The sequence below is a fragment of the Epinephelus lanceolatus genome, chromosome 8, assembly GCF_041903045.1.
Source record: "Epinephelus lanceolatus isolate andai-2023 chromosome 8, ASM4190304v1, whole genome shotgun sequence".
Taxonomy (NCBI): Eukaryota; Metazoa; Chordata; class Actinopteri; order Perciformes; family Serranidae; genus Epinephelus; species Epinephelus lanceolatus.
Window position 1 is genome coordinate 45595098 of NC_135741.1, and position 18534 is coordinate 45613631.

General features: G+C 41.9%; 1 protein-coding gene across 4 annotated transcripts in view; it reads left to right on the forward strand.

The window, feature by feature from the left end:
- The window catches only part of asxl1 (ASXL transcriptional regulator 1), a 62271-nt gene that overhangs the window by 27307 nt on the left and 16430 nt on the right, over positions 1-18534 (forward strand). For 3 of the 4 annotated variants that reach the window (XM_033628213.2, XM_033628215.2, XM_078170356.1), the window contains exon 3: positions 400-519. In XM_033628213.2, the coding sequence (XP_033484104.2) occupies positions 400-519 (120 nt within the window). The remainder of the gene's footprint in view (positions 1-399; positions 520-18534) is intronic. The other variant, XM_033628214.2, reaches the window with a different exon arrangement.

An 18534-nucleotide genomic window follows, 5' to 3' on the forward strand; every position in this document is an offset into this window, starting at 1 on the left:
TATACTAAAGGTCATACAAAGTGTATGAACAGATATTTAGTAATAAAATTACCAGAGAGTGCCTGATTTGTCAACTGCAGAAATCTAATATTGCCATTAAATAGTCCTGCTTATTGGTTTGTCTAAAATTCCTAATACAACCTGAAATATTAAAGGGATAAATACCAAACTGTAAATGATGTGGCAAAATCTCTGAGAGTTGACATATTTACATGGCCTCACTGTGTGCAGTTTATCTTCGTATTGCCACACCTTAGCTGACAGTAGTCTAGCTCACGTAGGGCTGTAGCATGAACTCCTCTTTAGAGCTGAATTTGGCTCCATGTCTTCAGTCCATTGTGTCTAGTTGCACGAGTTGTAACTGAGTTTAACCGTGTGTGTGTGTGTGTGTGTGTGTGTAGCGGTACAGCTCCTTTGGCCTGCCTGGTCACCATGCTGCACTCCCAGGTGAGAGGAGACCGGGTCAAGAACAGCATCTTCTTCAAGCTGCCTGGGCGGATGAGCCTGTTCACTCTCAAGGTACACAAACATGATTAGGAATGGGAATTGATAGGATTTTATTGATATCAGTGCCATTATCGATTCTGCTTATCGATCTGATTTTTTATCGATTCCCTTATCGATTCCTCCTGTGAATTTCTGTGTAGAAAAAGTAGACCTTGCAGGTTTTTGGTGTCAACAACATAACTTTTATTAAGTTTCTATTCTAAACAAGAGATAAGTGCTAAGTAAGTAAGTAAACAAAATATGAAATTGGTCCACTGCTATCATCTAAAATGGAACAAATGAAAGAATATTTGTACAGCATTTGTTTTCATCTATGTTCTGAGTTCTGAGTAGTATCACGATACCACAGCGAAAATGAGGCAGATGTGCCTTTTGTCATTTATAAAAAGATAAATCACTTTTCTATAATACATAAATGATATTTCAATGGAATAAATTACTTATTGACTTATTCATACTTCAAGCAGCATCAATAAGTGATTAACATAGGGGGGATCAAAATAAAATAAATAAATAAAATAAAAATCAACCAGCCACCCTCCTCCCCTGACAAGTTAAGAACAGTCCCTTAAGTGCAGTGAGGTTTGTGGAAATGTGAATGGCTCGTTTCTCCTCTGACACATCACATACCTGTGTGCCGCCACAGTTCGGCTGTTCAGGTACTTTTGGGCAGTCATGACACCAAGAAGAGGAAATTATTGGACCTGGAGCTGGCTTCTCGGTCGCCGGTAAGCCGTTATCTTGCGCCACGGAGCACTATGGCCGCCGTATTTGACAGGAATACGTATTCCTGTCCGTGTCTGTGTCTGGGACCCCCGTTCAACTCACAACTGGCAGGATTCGCCTTTCGTTTCTGCTGCTGGTTGAAATCTGTACTGGCACAGCGTGCTGAATGATTTATTTTGCTTGCCCAAAACTATTTTTAGTCGCAAATGCGAGTAACGTTAAAATGCTCGCACAGTAGATCCCTGTAGTGGAAAACAAATCACTGTAGCATTGGTGGTGTTTCCACACTTGCATGTAATTACGGTGCTGCATAAATTGCACGTCATGCTGTTGTGATGAGTGAATGTCATGAGTCTTTTTGGTAAATGAAGCCAAGCTTTCGACCGCTTCTGTCTCCACCACCATTACGTCTTCTTTGTTGTTGAATGTACTGCTGACTGACGAGCGTGACGTGCATCATTGACGTAAAGATTCGGCGTAATGAAAAGACTTGATAAGGGAATTGTTAAGCATAAAGGCTAATGATGACGATGAATTGAACCAGTTGGAACCGGTTCTTAACAGGAACCAGTTCTCGATTCCCATCCCTAAACATGATCCTCTTCACTCTTAATGCATCACCACTATGCTGCTAAACATCATTTTATGCAAGTTCACATTACAATCATGAGTAGTGTTTTTAGAACATTGTTCCAAAGTTGCATTTGAAAATTATTCAGACACAGTTGCTCAAGATAATCCAGAGGTTGCACAATGAATAGCATATCAAGTCATCCTGCTGACCGATCTGTTTATGATGCTACTGAAAAGGATGCAGACAAACAATGTTTGCCCAGCCTTTTTCATAAGACTAGTCAGGTGAGAGTTTGTTTAATCTAGTGACAGTATGGACTAGGGGTGTCTCCGACTAAGAATGTTCATAGTCGAATCTGATTTGACAGATTTTTCTTTTAGCCAACTAATCGTCCAATCATGTTGTTTTCCCCCTCATTGATTAATGAGCTCATTTGCGTCAGTTTCCGCTCCAGAGAAAAGAGCTAAAACACCCAAATAAACAAATTTAATTCTTCAGTTGGCATAATAAGATAATAATAATAATAAAAGTAAAAGGGTTATCATTTTATCTTTATTCCTTTCACTTCATCAACGTACGATGCTCTAGATGAATGGCGATGCGCTGCAGTCGTTTCTGATTCATCAGAACTTGCCATTTCATTCATAAATAAACATCCAAAAACATCATCAAAAGGTTTAGAAACAGTTTTCATTCTTTCTGACTTGAAGTTACTTCATTAATCAACTCAGGTTCATACAAGTTCATCCACACGGACTGTGCGTCACTGCTCTCAATTGTTTGGCCACGTCGGACAAAAAGTAGCCAAATAAATAATCAGTCTATCAAGAAGACAATCAGCAGTGAAATTTGTTTCAAGACACTTCAGGTAAACGAATAATCCTTCAAAAAAGTTTGATTTGAGAGCACATACCTCCTCTTAAGTGTTTGTTTATGCGCTCCGTCACCGTAAATCATCACCACATGATTCCCGAGCATGGCACCGCTGCTGCTCATCGCTCCCTCAGGGGATGGGTCAAATGCGGAGAACAAATTTCACACACTCAGGTGTGTGACAGTCTGTGGGACTTTAACTTTAACTTTAAATCACCGTAGGCCTCAATGCTGCTCTGATGATCCTGCAGCGCACTCACTCACCTCATTTTATTTGGATTGAGCAACTGGGTGATTTATTCATGCGTAGTAATGATTATGCCTACTGATTAAACGCACGTGTCATTTTCAATTTTTTATTAACAGAAAGTAGGCTGATGTTTGTATCAAAATAGGCTATATGAATTACTCATGAATTACTAGAAAACAAATACATTCTATGTCAAATCAAGATGTTCAGCAGCAGTGAGCACCCCCATATAGTCAGAATGGTACGGTCTTGTTTCATAACCACATTTTGCGAGGATTCGACGGCAAGACTGGCAGTCGAATCAGACTTCTTTGAATCGAATCACAGAATCATCGACTATTTGGGGTCACCCCTAGTATGGACACTAAAGAAAGTGTTGATGGGTAGCTGTAATTGCTTATGGGGATCTACACACCACTAGCAGTGTAATGATGCATGGAAGCTAGATTGATATATCCATTCAATTCACTTCAGTTCAGTTTGATTTTATTTGTAAAGCCCAATATCACAAATCACAATTTGCCTCAGAGGGCTTTACAGCATACAACATCCCTCTGTCCTTATGACCCTCACAGCGGATAAGGAAAACTCCCCAAAAAAATCAAGGGGAAAAAAATGATAGAAACCTCAGGAAGAGCAACTGAGGAGGGATCCCTCTTCCAGGACGGACAGACGTGCAATAGATGTCGTACAGAACTTATCAACATAATAAATTTACAGTGTTCCATATGACAAAATGAGACATAAAGAGAGACAGAGACAGAGAGAGATGCAGGACAGACAGTAATGACAGTAGCTTACAACAACATTAATTTAAATAATAATATTATTATGGCTATTGTGGTACAATATGTTGTAAGTATATTGATATATGATAGTGTATGTATGTGACAACTATCACGTGTATAATAACAATAAAAGTATGACTAATAACAGCAGCAGTAGGAGGCATCAGGCAGGACCACGGCAGCAGCACCACCACGTCATACAACCAGGCACAGCTGCGATACGAGGTAACGTGCTAGACAGTGGAGCACAGGGGCTCCGGAGAAGAAGCTGAGTTAGTGACATGCAGTAGAGCTGAGTTAGCGAGATGCAGTAGCAGGACATGAATGTTAGCAGATCAGAGAGAGAGAAGGAGAGAAGGTGCTCAGTGTGTTATAGGAGGTGAATTATAGGAGGTCCCCCAGCAGACTAGGCCTCTAGGCCTGTTTCCATTGAAGAAGTTCCTGGTACTATTTGGGGGGCAGGAACTTCTACAGGAACATCCTCTCGCTCGGCCCTCTCAACCGCCGTGTCTCCACTGAGAGAGCGGAGTAGGAGGAAGGTTCCTGTAAAGTTACCGGGCTCTGTATGTGACGTAATCGTTGCATGACCATTTTGACCGGGGTGACGTAGGGGCATAGGGACGCCGTTGGCCATTAGTGGTGTCTGTAATAACTCCGGTCACGGTCCGTGAAAAAAATATTTTTTCCAGCGGATGTCTTAGTTACAACATGATGGAGCTAACTGGAGTAGTTTCATGTTGTATCCGACAACGGGAGGCTTTTAACAGATGACGTCCTGATGTTAGCTTTGCTGCTGCTGTTAGCTGTCCCTGTCAGCTGATGCTTTCTAGACATTGTGATTTCCCAAAACTGCATAAATACCACACATAGCAACACAAAACTGCTTTGCTAGCTCAATCACGTTGAGGAAAAAATATTTTTTTCACGGACCGTTTATTGAGTTATTACAGACACCGCTAACAGCTAACTGTTAGCTTAACTAAACTACGATAACCATGTTGTTATTTACCAAACATCACATCTCGCCTTGAGTATATCCAATCAGCACCAAGTAATTCCCAAGCCCCAGCCAGGAGTTTCTTGGGGCCGTTCTGAGTACCTACTCCGAGGCAGGGACTTGTTTAGCCCCCTGCCCCGTAAAATTATCCCGAAGTTCCTGCGGTGGAAACGGGCCTTATGTCAGCCTAACTAGGGGCTGGTCCAAGGCAAGCCTGAGCCAGCCCTAACTATAAACTTTATCAAAGAGTAAAGTATTGAGTAGAGATGTACCAATACCACTTTTTCCTTCCGATACCGATTCCAATCCCTGAAACTTAGGTATCTGCCGATACCAAGTACCGATCCGATACCAGCACGTAAAATAAAAATGGGTGGGGTATTAATTGTTGTATGTCTCAACTCCTAAAACTCTTTGTAAAATATTAAGAAATAAATACATAATAGTAGAATGAATGCCATAAAACCTTTTTTTATTATTATTATCCAAGACACAGGTTAAAGTGCAGCTACACAATTTAGTAAAAAAAGACATTTTAAAGGCTACTGTAGAATAAAACAGTAGTGCAACAGTAACAATATAAAACACAAAAACAGTACTAGTAGTAACAATCCTTAGTGTGCAACATCAACTTAAAAAATAAATAGTAAATTAAAACTTAAATAGGCTAAGAATAAATAATAAACCTGAATGTAGCAAGTAACACTTCAAAAAATAAATAATAAACTTCAAAAATAAAGTACAGTGTGCAAGTTCCATTTCCCTAGTCACTGTATTCCATCTTGCTCCTGCAGGATCTCATCAAACAGGCCGCTCAAGCAGCTTTTGCTGGTGCTTGGCTGTGCTTCAATACGTGGGGCCTTAGCAGCTGACACTTCTGCCTCAGCTTCCTCATTTGTGGTCCTCTTTAATGACTCCTCCATCTTCTTCACCTCTTGGGTCAGAGCATCCTTGGGGATGCTTGATGCTGTCTGCACTCGTGAAGTATCTGAAATACGGGTAAATAAATAAATAAATAAAATAAACAACCTCCACTAGATGGTGATAGTCATAATAGTTTTTTGATAGGTTAATTTGATAGGTTAACAAGGCATATGGTGCATGTAGCCTTCATGTCTATATGCATGACATTTAACCCTATAGATGGCGCACTTTAATAAATAATTAAATATTTTCACAGTGGATATGCTTTTCTTCATCATATTGACTCATTTTTTCCATACACATATCCTATATATCACATATTTAGACATAGGCCTACCTGTCTTTGAAACGTGGGTCCAAGAGACTGGTAACTGCATACAAGGGCTCATCCTCGATGGCACTGAATCTTCTGTCGACAGCCTGTAGAAGGGTAGTTTTCATCGTTTTTATGCCTGTGTCCTCCGGGTTCTCCTGAGCAAGCAGCCGTTTCAGCACGGTGACCGAGGGGATAACTTCAGCTGCAGAGGAGTTGGTGGAGCTAATCTGTCTGGTCAGTTCTTCAAAAGGTGCGAGAACGGTGACACTTTTCTCCAGTAAAGCCCACTGGTTGGGAGACAGGGTCGCGGGCAGATCATGGTCGGCTGCATATAATGAAATTGCCTGCTTCTGCTTGAGTAGACTCTAGGCCATATAGATCCTGCTGTTCCATCTTGTTGTCAGATCTTGATGCAGTCGTTTGAGTGGCATTTGAAGATCTTTTTGGATATCCTCCAGGCGCGAGGTAGCCAGTGGTGAGTGTTTAAAGTGCCCTATTATCTTTCTGCCATTAGCGAGCACATCATTCACACTTCTCTGTGCCAGCAGCCCTTCATGGACCACCAGCTGGATCGTGTGGGCAAAACATCCCAGACTGGAGACGTTCAACTCGTCCATAGCTTTTTTTCATGTTGTTTGCAGTGTCATGCAAAATCACATGAACGCTGGACTTGAGGATGTTCCATTTTGCCAGCATTAATTCAATTGTGTTTGCAATTGATGAGCCAGTATGTGACCCACGGAATTCACTTGCATGCAGCACTGCGCTTTTCAGAGTGAATGTATTTGTGTCTACCCAGTGTGCCATCAAACTGAGCAAAAACATTGGGCTCACATCAGAGCTCCAGATGTCAGTGGAAAAGCTGATAGCCTGCACGTCTTTTAGGAAATGAAATGAATTCACTGACTGTCTCGTAGAGTTGGGGGAGGGCTGTTTCGGAGATGTATTTGTGACTTGGTAAACTGTACCATGGTTCTAAATGCTCCATTAAGCGGTGGAACCCCATGTTTTCAACCACAGACGGTTTGGTCGTCGAGAACAATGAATTCAATTACTTTGTCTGTAATCTTCACTGCTTTGGGGCTGTCTTTTGCGAGTTTCTCCTGTTGCTTGAATGCACTTTCCAAAATTTGTTGTTGTGACTGCGAGGCATCTTTTTTCCTCTCCTTCGTCTTGGTGGAATCCTCATGCTCCTTTGCATGGTGCAGCTTCAAATGCTTTATCAGATTGCTAGTGTTGAATTTTGCAACACTAGTACCTCCCCTCGAAACTACAGCCTTGCATATTTTGCATGTTGCAGTTTTACTAGTTGGATTTTCAACACTGAAATGTTCCCAAATAGCTGACATGTTGCTACTGCTCTTTAAACTCCGCTCCGCTCCGTGTCCGTGCCTGTAGCGTGCATATGCGTAAAGACATGAGGCAATCTTCTTCTTCTTCTTCTTCTTCTTCTTCTTCTTCTTCTCTCAATTAATGGCGGATCGCCAACAACTTATACTGTGAATACCGCCCGGACCAAAACAGGAAGATGATTCCACAGAAGAGGTGCTTGATAGCTGAAGTTCTCTGGGTCCTGTTCTACTTTTGGAGACTTTAGGGACCACGAGTAACCCTGCATTCTCAGAGCAGTGTTCTGGTGGGATAATGGGCACTATGAGCTCTCTAAGATATGACGGAGCCTGACCATTTAGAGCTTTGTAAGTTAGGAGAAAGATTTTGAATTAAATTCCAGTTTTTACAGGGAGCCAGTGCAGAGAAGCTAAAACAGGAGAAATATGGGCTGGAGCCTATCCCAGCTGACATTGGCCAAGAGGTAGGGTTAACAAATAGAGACAGACAACCATACACACTCACATTCATGGCCAATTTAGAGTCACCAGTTTACCTATCCCCAACCAACATGTCTTTGGACTGTGGGAGGAAGCCGGAGTACCCGGAGAAAACCCATGCTGACACGGGGGAGAACATGCAAACTCAAGGGCTCCCTTGCTTTGAGGCGACAGTGCTAACCACTACACCACCATGCCGCCCTGACTAACAATCCAATATTATCAGTATTACCATTGAAATGTGAATACATCTTTCCATATTGTTATCTTTAAGATATGCCTTTTTGAAATTCTCATGGCACGTCTTTGTCACCATTTCTGCCCAAGCCCGCCTCCTTTCCAAACATTAAAACATAATGGTAAGCAGCCAAAACAATGACAATTCTGACTAGGGGTGGGTGATATAATATAATACCCTAAAATAATATCACCATATTTCAGGGTATTTTTTCGATATTGCTATTCTTGGTGATATGACAAATTAGTAAAACAAATTGTATTATTATTTAAGAGCAAGATAAGTGATATAGTTTAACATGTCAACAGTTTACCTTCATATATTCAGTAAAAACTAAGGAAAAATGGTCTCTCATTTCTTTCGTAATCAACAGGCGATTACGTCTCTTCTAGCAGAATCCTAAATGATTGAGTTTTTTCCTACCTGGACCTTCATGCTCTGTCATTTCTCCTCTAATCATCACACTGTAACCTGTGACAGGCTGTTATGTTACCATACCCATTGCACATTCAAAAAAACATATATGTAGTTTTTTGTCAAGCTGCGAGCATCATGTAGGTTTACATTACCAAAGGTTTATGACAAAAGCACTTGACATCACCGATTTCCATTTGCGCATGGCGAGAGAGAGAGGAGAGGGAGAGACGCAATGCTGCTGTCAGAGGAGCCGCTGAATGAGTTTTCTTCTGAGCGATTATATTAATAAAAGATTCCGCTTGGACTTTTTGTGTGTTTTTGGTTGTAAACTGGTGAAATTAAGCCCTAGGAGTGAGTGCTTTTGCCAATTTTTCTAGGACTTCTTCATTACTACTTTGTTATTACACATTATGAATGTGTAATAACAGTGTAATAACTAGGGATGCACCGAAATGAAAATTTGTGGCCGAAGCTGAATCCGAATAATATTAAACGCTTGGCCGAATACCGAGTACCGAATACCGAATATCGTTGTTTATTTTTTCATTAGTTTTTGCAGATGAACATCTCCAGATTAGTGTTGTCACGGTACCAAAATTGGGACCCACTGTACGATACCAATGAAAATATCATGGTTCTGAGTAGTATCACGATACCACAGCGAAAATGAGGCAGATGTGCCTTTTGTCATTTATAAAAAGATAAATCACTTTTCTTTAATACATAAATGATATTTCAAAGGAATAAATTACTTATTGGCTTATTCATACTTCAAAAACAGCATCAATGAGTGATTAACATAGGGGGGATCAAAATAAAATAAATAAATAAAATAAGAATCAACCAGCCACCCTCCTCCCCTGACAAGTAACGAACAGTCCCTAAAGTGCGGTGAGGTTTGTGGGCCTTGAATGGCTCGTTTCTCCTCTGACACGTCATATACCTGTGTTCGGCTGGCTCAGCTGTTCAGGTACTTCTGGGCAGTCCACACGCCAAGAAGAGGAAATTATTGGAGCCGACTTGTCCGTCGCTGGTAGCAGATGGCCGCCGTATTTGACAGGAATGCATTACTGTCTGTGTCTGTGACCCCCGTTCAACCTACAATCAATGGGATTCACCTTTCGTTTCTGCTGGTGGTTGAAATCTGTAGGCTGCTCGCACAGTGTGCTGAATGATTTAAGCCTATTTTGCTCGCTCAAAACTATTTTTAGTCGCAAATGCGAGTGCGGTGACGGATGGTTCGCCACACTGCCGACATTTTAATCCGCCTGTCACGGCACGCTGTTTGATTGCGTTATCAAAACACGCCACTATTATTCGGCCTTGCTTTTAACTTATTCCACCAAATACCGAATGTGTGTTTTTTTGCAATATTCGGCCGAATATATTCGGTTACCGAATATTCGGTGCATCCCTAGTAATAACAAAAAAATACAAAGCAGAATTGGACTTTAGAGGTTTTTAGTAAGAATAAAATATGTGACTGCACACAAATGTAACAAACAATATATTCAATTTGAAGATATACATATATAACATATGTACAAAAAAATTGAGATGTTTGGGCTCTTATTTTTGTAAAAACAGGAAGAAAAACAACAACTATGTACAGGCTTTTTTGAACAAAACACTCTTTGGCAGCAAACACAGGCTTCTCTCTCTCTTACCTCCGGCAGACTTTCAAAAAGCCTCTCTGTCTCTCTCTCGCTCCATCTCTCTCTCTCTCTGTCTCTCTCTCTCTCTCTTTCTCTCTCTCTCTCTCATATCACATCACACTGCTGGGCCTTTATGGTACTCCCTTAAGCAGTTCCGGTAGACATGGAGGCAGAGTCCCACATCACAGACGTCGCACTTCCAGGGAGTGCTTCTGTCACACACACTGCAACGGCATGGCCTCTTGCTGGCTCTCTGTGACTTGGCCTGTTCGCTGCTGCATGTGGGGACAGGGAAGGGGTCACGGGTCAGGGTCATTGTAGGCCTGCCATCTGATGGCACTCCCAGTAGGTCTGCAGTGATCTCTTCTCAGAAGGCCTGGCGTGTCTTCTGGCACATACAGCAATGTCCAGGAGATGTTGGAACACTGTCATGGGCCACCTTTTGGTTTTGCGGTGCACAGAGTTCGTACTGAGTAGTTGATCTGATGTATCGAGTCCTCCCATGTACTTGTTGTACTCTGTGACTGCTGTGGGTCTTGGGACAGGGATCTTCTGGTGCCCATCATCTAAATAGATAGATAGTTAGATTGATAGATAGATGTGAGTATTTGGTATCTAAGTGTTTTCAGTAATTCACAAGAAAATCCACACAACACAATAAATCATATTACAGTAGGAACAATATCAATACCTGTCTTCTGCCAGCGCTGAACTGTGTCCCCACTGTATACTGGGTGGACGCTGGTGCAGAGGGAAACCTCCCTGGTGTCCATCCATTTGACAAACAAGAGGTCCCCATCTCTGATCCAGCGGATTGACCCTCTTGGGGATTTTTTGTTCAGGGCATTGTCCTGTGTCATAGGCATACCAACACTTCCCTGCCTGTAGGTGCCGCATGCTCCAAAGCCCTGCTGGGCCAGATGCCTGTCAAGTCAAGTCACTTTTATTTATATAGCACATTTACAACGGCTGCAGCTGAACCAAAGTGCTATACAGGTAAAAACATATTCACATACACATATACAGGACATAAAGTGTAGTACAGAAGTACAAGTACAGTACCTGAAGAGGGGGGGGGGGGACTGGTGTAGAAGTTATCTGTGTAGATAACACATAGCCAGACCCCAAGTACTCCTTCTTCACCAGCTCTGCCACAACATCATATGACAGCCCCTTCTTTAGTCCCCACTTTGTGGGCTTCACTTTCATATACAGTACAGGCCAAAAGTTTGGACACACCTTCTTATTCAATGCGTTTTCTTTATTTTCATGACTATTTACATTGTAGATTCTCACTGAAGGCATCAAAACTATGAATGAACACATGTGGAGTTATGTACTTAACAAAAAAAGGTGAAATAACTGAAAACATGTTTTATATTCTAGTTTCTTCAAAATAGCCACCCTTTGCTCTGATTACTGCTTTGCACACTCTTGGCATTCCCTCGATGAGCTTCAAGAGGTAGTCACCTGAAATGGTTTCCACTTCACAGGTGTGCCTTATCAGGGTTAATTAGTGGAATTTCTTGCTTTATCAATGGGGTTGGGACCATCAGTTGTGTTGTGCAGAAGTCAGGTTAATACACAGCTGACAGCCCTATTGGACAACTGTTAAAATTCATATTATGGCAAGAACCAATCAGCTAACTAAAGAAAAACCAGTGGCCATCATTACTTTAAGAAATGAAGGTCAGTCAGTCGGGAAAATTGCAAAAACTTTAAATGTGTCCCCAAGTGGAGTCGCAAAAACCATCAAGCGCTACAACCAAACTGGCACACATGAGGACCGACCCAGGAAAGGAAGACCAAGAGTCACCTCTGCTTCTGAGGATAAGTTCATCCGAGTCACCAGCCTCAGAAATCGCAAGTTAACAGCAGCTCAGATCAGAGGCCAGATGAATGCCACACAGAGTTCTAGCAGCAGACCCATCTCTAGAACAACTGTTAAGAGGAGACTGCGCGAATCAGGCCTTCATGGTCAAATAGCTGCTAGGAAACCACTGCTAAGGAGAGGCAACAAGCAGAAGAGATTTGTTTGGACCAAGAAACACAAGGAATGGACATTAGACCAGTGGAAATCTGTGCTTTGGTCTGATGAGTCCAAATTTGACATCTTTGGTTCCAACCGCCGTGTCTTTGTGAGACGCAGAAAAGGTGAACGGATGGATTCCACATGCCTGGTTCCCACTGTGAAGCATGGAGGAGGAGGTGTGATGGTGTGGGGGTGTTTTGCTGGTGACACTGTTGGGGATTTATTCAAAATTGAAGGCACACTGAACCAGCATGGCTACCACAGCATCCTGCAGCGACATGCCATCCCATCCGGTTTGCGTTTAGTTGGACGATCATTTATTTTTCAACAGGACAATGACCCCAAACACACCTCCAGGCTGTGTAAGGGCTATTTGACCAAGAAGGAGAATGATGGAGTGCTGCGGCAGATGACCTGGCCTCCACAGTCACCGGACCTGAACCCAATCGAGATGGTTTGGGGTGAGCTGGACCGCAGAGTGAAGGCAAAGGGGCCAACAAGTGCTAAACACCTCTGGGAACTCCTTCAAGACTGTTGGAAAACCATTTCAGGTGACTACCTCTTGAAGCTCATGGAGAGAATGCCAAGAGTGTGCAAAGCAGTAATCAGAGCAAAGGGTGGCTATTTTGAAGAAACTAGAATATAAAACATGTTTTCAGTTATTTCACCTTTTTTTGTTAAGTACATAACTCCACATGTGTTCATTCATAGTTTTGATGCCTTCAGTGAGAATCTACAATGTAAATAGTCATGAAAATAAAGAAAACGCATTGAATGAGAAGGTGTGTCCAAACTTTTGGCCTGTACTGTATGGCTTGATTGCCAGCCTGGCCTTGGTGGCAACCATCCTTTCATCCACTGCAATGTGCTGCTTGGGGTGGTAGATGGACTTGCAGCGTACCTTCACCATCTCAAGCAGAGGTTTGACCCGGTGGAGTTGGTCATATTCCTCTGTCCCCTTCTTCTTCTTGTCATTTTCCCTGCCTTCCTTCAGGTCACTCATGTGAAGGTTGAACGAAATGGCAAAGAAGCCGTCTCGGGGCATGATGGAAGCAGGGAAGGGCACGTGGAAGATGGCCTTCTTCCACCAGAAGTCAGAGACCTTGGGCAGCTCCAGCACAGACATGTACAGTAGCATACCTATGTACAGTTTCATCTCCTCTGGGGTGATGGCAGTCCACTTGAAACGCTTTCCCTTCTCCCAGGTTCCTGGCAGCATTCTTGTTTGTGTTCCTGCACAGGAGACTGAGAACCTCTGCATCAAAGAAATTTGAGAAGATCTCAGAGGGTGGTGGGTTTCCCACATTCAGAGGGGGTTGGACGCCGGGGGTGTGTTTTGGGTTGAATGGTGGCAGATGAGGGACCCGATCGTCAGGGTCGGCCTCTGTTTTCCACCTTCCATCAGACGGCACACTGAAAGTAAAAGAGAATACACTCAACACAATAAATCATATTACATTAGGCAGTAAGGAAATAAATTCAGCTGGACTAAAAACTCCAGAACTGGGTGAACTGGGTTGAGAGACTGGGTCTGCCACCGGTCTTCGTTGAGTTGGTGAGCGGCTTCCGAAAGCTGAATCACCAGCAGCAGCACCTCCATGGCCTTTCTCTCTCTCTCTCTCGCTCTGCCTCTGCCCCAAGGTTCCTCATCAGAAGACACACAGACAGGAAATGGAGACGTCAAACAGGTGAAATTCAGCTTGAATGAAATAGCCTAGATAGAACTTCAGTCATCCCAGAATAATTCAGATGTTGCTCAATAAAAGTTACCAAAGAACACAAACTGCAAGTTTACTCACACAAAGCTACATAGCGTTAGTTATATGCTAGCCAGAAATGTTGTTCAGAAACGTCACCACACAATGCATAAAATTACATGTACAAAGTATACAAATCAAGCTAGCACTATTGGAGACATATAATAATATTAGAATTCGATACTAATGTTATTGGAGTCACAAGATAGATAGCTAGAACGTCATTCATCCCAGGAACTTTATTCACCCCGAAATACAAAGGAGAGAGGTAGCTAATTTTAGCTACCTATGGCCCAGTAGATAGCTAGTGTAAAGGCAGGCTACATACCTTTGTTCCGAAGCTTCGCTGTCGTCCCCCAAATCCTGGAACCCCAACAGAGGTCTAATAATCCTGGATGATTTCCTTGACATTGATTGAGAAACATTATTCTCTGGAAATTCTCTAAAATACTAACTAAAAATGCGTCAGCAAGTGGCTGTATATAGCTGGCTCTGTGCCGTGTAGCCTGTATGTGCTCCGCTGGTAGTCTACAAGTAACGAGGGACGAGCTCTGACTGGAACTACCATAATACCCCTTGCATATGACAGGAAAGTGCATCTTCTCTTGGCTCTTGGTCTTGGCAACCACAGACAACAACAAATGCATTTTCTGAACTTGCTCCCAACATTCTCTGGCCGGAACTACCGTAACTCCCCTATATGACAGGAGAAAGCAACTTCTCTACTTTGAGGAACCATTTGAATTTTTTTGATTGCACATACGATTCAACAGTTAGGGTAGTAATAAGAACCATTGAGAAATTGTGTGGCTGGCGACACGGCAGTAATACAAGGGTTAAAGAGTTGGAGAAGTCCAGAGCTGTTCATAAAACATTCAGGACTCCACAGTTTATTCCACACTACTGACGCTGCTCCTCTTTTTGGAACCACCACAGAGTCGGCAATCATTTAGCTTTCAGCCATGCTTGTTGTTGCCGTGAGTAACATGACACGTGTATGACGTCATTATGTCGACAAGTCAAAGTATTTCCGATATCACAATATGAGTTTTTCATATCATATTAAAAATTATACTGGTATTACTGTGAATGAAATGATAATGGCACACCCCTATTCTGTAGTTCACATACTCCATCCAGTTACACATTTTCTCTAATTCCTATATACAAATAAGCACTGGCCGCTCCATGTCCTGCTTCAAGACAACATAGGGTGATATGGGCAAACATGCATGTCCCGGTATTTTCAGGCTGAATGGCGATACACAAATATATTCCAGTATTTGGGCGACATGTTCAGTTGCAAGCTGATCCACGGCTGAAGTCCTCTGTTATTTTTGCTGCATGTGTTTTTCCACATCAGGGCAGGTAATAGAAGTTTACCTGTTAGAGGTGAGCTGTTTGCAGAGGTGCAGTAAGAGCCTGTTGTCTGCAGCTCTTCATCAACATCTCACTGTGGCTGTTTCTGCTTTTACTCTGCCTCCCTGCCACATTATTAGACCTGTCTTAATTAAAGAAAAGCCGCTAATAAAGTTTTGCTAATTCGATAATAAACACATTTTAATTCCCATAGAGTCTTAAAAACAAATGTCCCCCATGATTTTTTCTACATGAAAACTTTAATTCCAAAGCAGCAAAATAAGGAAATGTTAAGTTTTTGAGCAGCAACTTCACACAACTTCTAATACAGCTGATAGTGAACATGAAACAGTGAACTGTGATGAAACTAAACTCCAAACCACAGAGATTCAGTTGGAAGCTACAAAAGTACTGAGAGGTGAACACACAGAGACTTTTAAAAACGCCTGTCTCTCTGGTCTCAGGCAGACTGAGATGAGTAGAGTCTCGCATCACACAAGCTTGTTTAGTGGGTTGGTCGGGTGTTGGCTGCGGTCAGCGAGACACCACCGCTACCCACTTGAGTGCGGGTGGCCCAGCTTTTGGACCTACTCCAGATAAGAAATAGGTGCGCAGCGTGGCACCACGCGTCTAAACTGATGATAGAAACACAAATCAGCGCCGCATGGCTTGACTGGGCACAGCTAAAAGTTAAAGGTGTGTTACTGCGGTAACTTCACTCATCTCACAGACTGATTTAGTGTAGCTTGGCTACATACAGACCGATGTTGCACTTTAGACTAATAAATAGACAGATTAAACAGAGGAGCAGCTCTGTGTCTCTTGATGGAGAATTTGTGAGTGAGTGAGGGGGCGGAGTTGTGCAGCGAGTGTGTGAGAGGAGGGATGCACACTGTCTAATTTATATCTTGCTTGAAAATATATCCATATATTGTAAAAAATTGATATACCGCCTAGCCCTAAGACAACATCGCATGTGATGTGGATCAAGTCTTCCGGCCAGACTTATTGAGAAAGCTGGATTTAGCTTTATTTTGTTTTCTCCTGCTTTTTTTTTGTTGTTTGAGGAGTGTTAGAACATTTTGAGATAAAACCTATCACATTGTGTGTTATGTTCGGATGGATAGATGTATATTATACATCCATACTTTACACATTTGAATACTTGTGTGTGTGTGTGTGTGTGTGTGTGTGTGTGTGTTTGTGTGTGTTACTACTACTACTTTGCATATGACAAAACTGTTGCAAACCTGTGTTGCCCTGCGCACAAAAAAAGCAAAAGCCACAAGTTTTTTTCATTCACACCATCAGTGTTTGTATTATGTTTTGTGTACTTACTGCAGTGATCAGAGCTGGCTTTAGCCACACGAACCCTAGGATTAGGGTTCGAAAAAACAAAACAAAAACATTCCAGATGTACAGATGTGATGAGTTGTATGTGTAAGTGATGGGAATATTGTGATATTATTGATTGATATTTGATAGAAACAACAAAAATGTCTCTGGATTTGGCCATATTTATATTAGACACATGACTGCAGCAGTAACATACAGTTACAGAACTCACCTGATTCAGGCTGTGTCTCACTGGAAGTCGTGAGGTAGTGAGGTGGTGTGCTGAATCCAGCCGTGCTGCTGCTTGTTGACTTGTAGCTGTATTCAAACATACAGTACATCCACACTGTTACACCACTGCTTTAAGTCTGTTGTGTCATTCTACTTCATATAAAGTAGGCACTGTACAAACAGACTTTATTTTATTTGACCTACATTTTCTGTAATTAGTAACAAGGTTAAACTGGAACATTCCATAGTAATAATAATGACATTATAATATTAATATTAATAACAACAACAAGAGTAATGATAAAAATGACAACATAGCAGTGTATCAGAGACCACAAATAATTGGCTAAACTTACATTCTTCAGCGAGTGGAGGAGATGTCAGAGAAGGCCCCTCTGCAGCAGCCTCTTGGGGCTTCTTGTTCAAATATTTTCTCAGTGTATCTGGACAGATGTAGAGTAGATTTACCTCTTACTGTACAGTACAAGCAAAACACGTAGCTGCAGCAGACGCAAGACTACTTGCACCAGTGAGGTGTTCAGCATAACATAAATTATTATCTAGTTGTGATTATGCATTACTAAAATAAAAAGCGGTTGCACTACAATTATATAGTCACACATTAGTTTGTTGTCCCTATTTGTTATTGAATTTCAGCACAATATCTAATGTGCTAAGTAAGAGGAGGAGCACTAAGCAGCCAGTAGTTCACCAGATAAAAACGGCAATAAACCAGCTCAGCAGCTGAACTTAATCCTTGGCAGCGATCACATCATCATTATCTACAGTAGCATTATTAGGCAACTTTGCTTTATTTCAATTTCGCAAACTGCTAGCTCATACAAATGAAAAGTCAAATGGCAATTTTTTAATGTTACAAAAGACGACATACTTCGATACTGGGACCTCCGCCTCCTCTTTTCTCCGCTTTCTGTATGTTGCACCTGAGGGCTTGGAGGTCTTTTTATGATGATAACCCAATAATTTGACAAATTATGACCTCTTGTTGTCTGTCAGTCACAACCGCTACCTACCTGAGCTGGCACAAATAACTCGTCCCACCCCCCTCACCCACAGTGACATGACTGAGCACGGTGCAAGACAGGTTCAGGGCAAGGTCAAATAATGACAAACAACAGGGGGGTTGTTGTTGTTGTTGTTTACTTTTTATTTGTTCTTTTTTTTCAAGACAGAGCATGATGAAAAGGCGCCAGTCGGGGCTGCAAATTATTACTAGTATTTATTTTATCTTATTTATTCAATTTTTTTTTTTTTTTTTTTTTTGAGGGCTTGCAGCTGGCCCTGGCAGTGATGGTTTTGTTAACTGTATTGATGCAAAAACACAATATTTATTTAGTTTTTCAGAAATTGTTTGCTTTTGCGAGAGATGTGTAAGGTTTTGCTGCTTTAGTGTAAGGTTTGGTGGTAAATGTTTTGAAAAAAAGCCCACACTGTCAAAGACAGTGCCAAAACAATCAGAAAAAACTGTAAGAGACTGTTAGCTAGCGGCCTGTACTCATCATGCTGTTCAGCAGTATAATTTTTTGTAAATGCACTGTCATTAGTGTTACAAATTGTTTGTCACACAAACAGTTGTGTACTATGGTGTTGTGACCTGTTGGAGAGTTAGATGTGGGTTAGTAATTATTGTGTTATAAAGTTATTAACTGTTAGTTAATAAATGAAGTGTATGCAGTTCATCTGGGTCCCCTCTCAATACATTGTG